Source organism: Pteropus vampyrus, unplaced genomic scaffold, assembly GCF_000151845.1.
Source record: "Pteropus vampyrus isolate Shadow unplaced genomic scaffold, Pvam_2.0 Scaffold22, whole genome shotgun sequence".
In the NCBI taxonomy this organism is placed as follows: Eukaryota; Metazoa; Chordata; class Mammalia; order Chiroptera; family Pteropodidae; genus Pteropus; species Pteropus vampyrus.
The window spans coordinates 7,768,870-7,775,672 of NW_011888803.1; the positions used below are offsets into that span (position 1 = coordinate 7,768,870).

Here is a 6,803-nt window from a genome sequence, read left to right on the forward strand (position 1 = left end):
AGGCTTGTGTCATGGAGAGTTGTCAACTCACATTACTCTTAGAGATACTGGATGTCACCCTCAAATAACATATAGTTCTCTGCATGCCAAGTGGAAAGTAGTAAATTTTTAGAGCATCATGGGAGGGGCTTGGACAAGTACAATTACATTCTTTCCCAGTCACCTTGGTGACTCTAAATACACATCTGCCAAGCAAGTATTGAGGACAATCAGTTTCTGATATCTGATTCGGTAAGAATGAATTCATAGCCCTGGCTTCATAGGCAAGGTATCATAACTATCAACTTATAATCCATCAACTCCTGAGGGCTTTCTATTTATTACTGGACCATTCACATGGCACCATATTTCATTATTCCTCTCGTACCTAGAAAGAAAAGTCTGCAAGTGTGAGTATCTATGGACCTAACAGTATAAGGTTATTGGAAATTTAAATATCTATGGATATTTATTCTGCCTTTGCATATTTCAAAGGGCTCAAAACTGATTTTTAAAATATCCCATGTGGATGACAATATAAATAATAACAGATTTTTAAATCAGGTTCCCAACCGTATAACACATACATGACTAGTACTGGATACGTCAGTCCCTTCTCTACCCTGAAGAAATTAACATTCTACCAATTCCCCTCCCCCAAACGGTATTACATCTTATTGTCACTCCACAAGTTCTAGAAAATTCTGCCACTTACGGCTACTGATGAACCTACCTTAATTGTTTCATATGTATCAGTGATCAGTGCAATGAAAAGACTTAAAATCATATATATAAAGAGGCTTATGAATGTGTAGAGGTAAATTCTGCTAAACAGCCAGACCAAGTAACTTTTTTGCTGCATTTCTGCAAATGTGGCAAACATATCATCTCCATTTATCAGAGAAAAAAGACTCTCGGAGACCGTGTTCAGAGAATGGAACTAAAAAAAAAGAGAGAGAGAGAAAAGCTTACTTTATTCCACACTCCTTCCCGTGGGAATCTTCATTCTTGACACCGTATTAAAAATAAAGGGGCCATATATGCCAAGCTACTCTTTCAAAGCAATAACTTGAGGTAACTACAAGCATTTGCTTTGTGATACAACATGTACAAACCTACTATTTTTCCTGGGGAAAATAGCTGCTTCTTGATACTCTTAACAGAAGCAGGCTGAATTAAAGGCAGAAGGGACTGGCAGACACCCTCAGTGCTTTTCAGAGTCAAGCCTTCCCCTCCCCTTTACCTTCATGGAAAGAGTTCCTTGAAATGCTTCTGCAAAGAAACCCAGGTCCCAACCACACATGCTCATACTTCTCGTATTAAAATTCATTCCCCTTAAGTTAAGACTATAACTTCCATTCATTCCATTATAGTTAAGACCATAACTCCAGGAACAAATTTTCAAATATTTCCGCAAGTTTCTCCCTATACTACTTTTTAAAATAGTCACATTTCAAGAAGCCTTACCTAAATAACCTACTCTAATACATATTGATGAATCAAATTGACTAAACTTACTTCACTGGTGGTAAAAAGGACTGGCATATTCCACAAAAGAAATTGAGGCAGATGAGTGCCTCAAGTGGGTCGAAACTTACCAGTTTATAAACATGGCAATAGGTATACTATTTCGACATTTTCAGGCTAAGACAGAATAAAAAGAATTCCTTTGAAAAGACAAAACAAGCCAGTGGCACTATTCTAAGAGCTTAATGGTGCCAGGGAAAAAAGGAGTTTAGCAGTACCTTTTCATGGTAAGGCCCCAGCACAATCCATCCGCAGAAGCAATAGCCAAAATAAATCATGGCTGCACAGCAGCAGAACCTCATAACGTTGGGCAGTGCTGCCTGAAGTGTCAGAATAAGGAGCTGGGAAAGTGAGAGAGGTCATTAAAATCCTTTCGTCCTTCAGCCAAAGCAGTGTAACAATTATGAATGAGAAAAATACCAACAGCACGGAGAGCCATGAAATTCCTTACATTGTACTTCTGAAAGAAACTGAGGTATCGGATGACTCCAAGCCACACGAGCAATGTAGAGGTCCCAAGAAGTATGCTACAAACATCATAACTTGTTAGACTCTAAAACAGAGTGGAAAAAATAGTCAGAAATTTATTAGCAAGAAATATTTATTGGGTAGCTATGAGTCAGGCACCGTTGTAGGTTCTAAGGACAAAGCAGTGAACCGAAAAAATTCCCTACCCTAATGAAACTTACATGCTAATGAGGGGAGAGAGATGACAGTAATAAATAAATAAACACTGATATATTAGCTAATGTTAAGTGCTGAGGAGAAATTTAGGAGAAGGGTTAAGGAATGCATATGGGCTGCATTTTAAATAGGGTGATCAGGGAAGGTCTCACTAAAGAGGTGGCACTTGAGCAAACACCTAAAAGGAGTGAGAGAGCAAACCAAACAAAATCAAGAGGAAGAGCTTTCTAGGCACAGGAACCAGCAAATGCAAAGGCTTCAAGGCAGGACGGCACCTGGCAAGACAGTGAGTCTGGCTGGAGTGAGTAATGGGGAGAGAAGAGAGTCACAGAGGTTAGGGGACAGATAGTTAGAGCCTTGTGGTAATTTAACAACTTTATCTTTTACTCTGAATAGATTAAGGAGATTTGAGAGCCTCGAACAGGAGTGATATGATCAAATACTGACTGCCATAGTTGAGAGCAGATTGTTGGAGGCATGAGAAGGCTTTTGCAATAATGTAAGTAAAAGCTGATGGTGGCTTAGACCAGGCTGGTGGTAGAGGTGATGAGGTGACTTTTGAAGATAGATCAGTAAGATTTCATCTTGAATTAGATGTAGGGGTGAAGGGATTAGTGAAAGAGAGGAATCGAGGATGAATCTATGGCTTCTGTCTTTAGCAACTGAAAAGAGTTGGTATTAACTAAAGTTAGAAAGAAGATGCAGGTTTGGACTGTGGAGGTGGGGGTCTTAGGAATTCTTTTTTAAGTATGTTAAATTTGAGAGGCCAAGTAGACATTCAAGTGAAGATGTGGAATAGACAGTTGGATATTTGAGGCTGGAATTCAGGGAAGAATTCCAAGCTAGAGACACAGATTTAGAAATCATCGGCAAACAGATACTATTTAAAAACATGGAACAGAATGAGATCATGAAGACAGTAGCAGAAAATAAAAGATGTCCAAGCACTATGCATTGATGCACTATCACTTTACTAGAGTGGGACAATGAGAGGAAACCAGCAAAGAAAAGTCAGAGGGCCAGCCTATGATACAGGAGAAAAACAGGTAAGTGATAGCCCAGTAAAAAAAGTGCATCTACAAAGAGGAAGTGCTTGCAGTGTTAAAAGCTGCTGATAGGTCAAAATGAAAAATCAATAACTGATTATTAGACTCAGCAACATGAGAAGTCCTCAAAAAGAACACTGTCCATGGAGTAGCAAGGCAGCCTGATTGGAACAGGCATAAGAGAGAATGGGAGAAGCAGAATCAGAAACAAGGTTAACTACTCTTTTGCTATATAAAGAGGAGCAGAAAATGGGGAAGTATCAGGAGGGAGAAATAGGTAGAGATTGTGTCTTTTCGAAAGGGAGGAAAAAACATGCTAATGAGAATGACATGGTAGAGAGTAGAAAATTGATGCATGAGAAAAGGAAGAATAGGTGGAGCTATGCCCACAAGCAAATGGGGACAGCACGTGGTAGGCAGGTGGAGGAGTCGGCCTTGAATAGTAGCTTAAATAACATATCCACAGTGATAGAGAAAAAGCAGAGTGTGTAGACACTGATGTTGGTAGGTAGACAAAGTGGGAGTTGGTAGAATTTCTCTTTTTTTCCTATTGTTCTTGTGAAATAGGAAGTGAGGTGATCAGCTGAGAGTGGGGATGAGGCAGGGATGTTAGAGGTTTCAGAAGAGAAGAAGACATGAAATTATCATCTATATGACAGGGAGAGTGAATGGCCTAGAGAAATGTGGAAAGATTATTGGATACCATTAAGAGATCATTGAGGTTTATGATAGTTGAGGTTGGTAAAAATCAAGATTTGCTGCAAATCTCCCCCTACTCCCCTACTCCCTTTTTTTTTTTTTTTGTCCCTAAAGTTAAATATCTATTCTGATTATATATACAACAGCTATGACATGGTGGCAGCTGCTCCGTGTACACCTAAACCTATTCTCTTCTTCCAAGGCATATGCCTGGGCTGTACTCCCCAGAGCCCTTTGCAGTTAAATGTTACTAAATTCCCTCCAGTGGAATGTGAATAGAAATGAAGGCTGCCACTTGGAATCAAGGCTGTTAGACTGTGGAAGAGCTACCACCAGACCATTCTTTCGCTTACACTTGCTGCAACCTGTTTGTGAGATGACCCAGCATCAATCATGCAGTCTGGGTGAGCCCTTAATGGCTGGCAGAGAAAGAAGATGGGAGAAACTTGGGTCTCTGAATGACTGAGTGGAGCAGAGTGACTCGCCAACCTGGAAAACCCATCCTGACTATGACATGAGAAAAAAATAAGTTCCTATCTTATCTGAGCCATTGCATTTGTGGGTCTCTGCCCAAGAATCTGAATTATAACAGGCTCATACTCATTCTTAGTTGCAGCCAAGCCTAGAAAAATATAAATTTGAACAAGCCTAGTTTGAACAATACTACTTTCTTAATTTGATTTTTGCTTTGGGGAGGTGGGGGGAGAGGACTGATGTGTAAGCTGGGTTAGTACTAACTTAAAATGGAAACCCTTGTAGCATATCAATGGGAAAAATAAGAAATGGAGACATTCTCAATTTCAACGGACAAGGAAACAACTGTAGGCACTCTCACAATAGCATCTTGGCCTCACTCCCCACCTCAGTCCTATTCTACTTTTGTTGAAGGTTCTGGCATTTCTTATAAAATAATAAAACAAAACAAAACAAAACAAAAACCCCACCTCTTACCTTAGTTACCTTGATGTCTGTATATATTTTGGTGTGTGTAAAAATTCACAGGCCCCACCCCAGAGTTTAGATTAAGTGGTCTAACTTGGGCATTTTTACCAGGTACCCAAATGATTCTAATGCTGAAGTCTGTGGATCGCACTTTGAAAAACCCTGTCTAAAAGATTTCCTGACTAGATTTAAGAAAATTACTGTTTTTGATTCCAAGTTTATTCAATACAATGCTTGAAAGAAATAATTTACTCTGCAAATTCTCATATTATGGAAAAATAAATTACTATTAATGCAAATCTGATACTCACAGTGGCATAAATAGGAAAAGAATTTACCTTGGCTTGGATTTCCATTTTCAGAATTGATCCAATGATTGTCAGTAAATCACTAATAATAAGCATAATGTACCATCCATTGACAAATTCCATTCGATCAGAAACAGAAACCTCCGTCTTATAATGGAGAAGAAAAAAATTGACAAATTCCTTCAGGAAAAAGGGGAAGCACAGTGAATTTATTTGTCAATCGAAATGTCTGTAACATTCCTAGAATGCAACACCCCCTACCTGTTGAAGCCGAAGTCCTCTAATCACAGATCGAAAGCACAGGATTAACGAAACCAAGCATATCAGAATAACGAAGGCATCAAAGATCATCATGTAATGAGTGTTCCTTTGAACTGAAAGGAAAAGGATTGCATGCTTATGAAGTGGGACATTAATATGGTGACATCTACTTTTTTCTTTTCATTTCTAGCCTGGTTTGTTTTAACTGCTGCATTGCATACCACAGCATAGATGTACAATACTTTATTTATATGGACACTCAGATTGTAATCTGTTTTTCCCTACTATAAATAAGTCTCCAAATCCTCTGGGGGCACAAGTACAAGTGATTCTTTAGGTGAATGAATATCTAAAGGTGGAATTGTTGGGTTAAGGTATATCATATTTCTAAAAACAGATCATAAGAAATTGCTCTCCCAAAAGATCATGTCTGTTAATATACCTGCACATAACTCCACAACTTCTCCACCACCGGATATTAGTAATCTTTTACTTTTGCCAGTCAAAAGAGCAAATCTATCATTCCCAACAATTTGAAATGCTATCTTTATCATGTACCAAATTATTGTATATATTCAAGTACCATATCTTACCCTTTTGATGTTTTTGTGTATTTTAATGCTGAAGACGAATACCTCTCATTACTCTTTTCTGGAATTTTTGCTGGTTATTCTTGCTTGTTTACTTTTCCTTATATATATTCTTTAGGATCATATTGTCAAATTCCAATAAAAACCTGACTGGTAATTTTGGGGAAGGGATCGTGTCAAATTTATAGATTCATTTAGGAAGATTTGACATACTGAAGAAGGTTGAATCTCATCCAGAAACATGGTGCGCCTTTCTATTGATTCAGCTCTTTTTTTCTTTTTTACACCCTGAAGTTTTTTCAAATTTTATATGGCTCCTTTACACTCTTTTTTTAGGGTAATTTAAATATTCCAAGCATTCTTTACACAAAGGCAACAAAGAGAAAAAGCCCTGATAAATGTTCTTCCCATTAGTATTTAAAGAAAGTTAAAAGTCATTTTAAAAATTGCCACAACCATTAATCAAAGATCTCTATTAAACAGCTTGTGGTCTCTTGTTCTTTATATAGTTAGTCTTCCTGCATATCCTGTTACAATATGCTTATCTAGATAATAAAATATTTATTAAGAACCTATTATATGCTGGGTGTCTTACTAGGCGCTAAAGATACAATGGTGAACAAGCTAGACAAGGCCCTGACATGGCAGAACGCTATTCGACTACAGTGAGACAAGCGAGGAAGTAAACAAGTAAATGAACAAAATACTTTCAGATAAGAGTGATAGGAAGAAAATAAAGCATAATAGCTAACATGTACTAATATGCT

The 6,803-nt window shown here is 38.0% G+C and overlaps 1 protein-coding gene across 2 annotated transcripts in view; it reads right to left on the reverse strand.

The window, feature by feature from the left end:
* MCOLN3 (mucolipin 3) overlaps positions 1-6,803 on the reverse strand; it is a 29,803-nt gene that overhangs the window by 1,244 nt on the left and 21,756 nt on the right. For both annotated transcript variants that reach the window (XM_011355573.1, XM_011355574.1), the window contains 5 exons: positions 5,447-5,559; positions 5,216-5,365; positions 1,958-2,059; positions 1,725-1,847; positions 713-919 (listed from right to left, as the gene is read on the reverse strand). In XM_011355573.1, the coding sequence (XP_011353875.1) occupies positions 713-919; positions 1,725-1,847; positions 1,958-2,059; positions 5,216-5,365; positions 5,447-5,559 (695 nt within the window). The remainder of the gene's footprint in view (positions 1-712; positions 920-1,724; positions 1,848-1,957; positions 2,060-5,215; positions 5,366-5,446; positions 5,560-6,803) is intronic.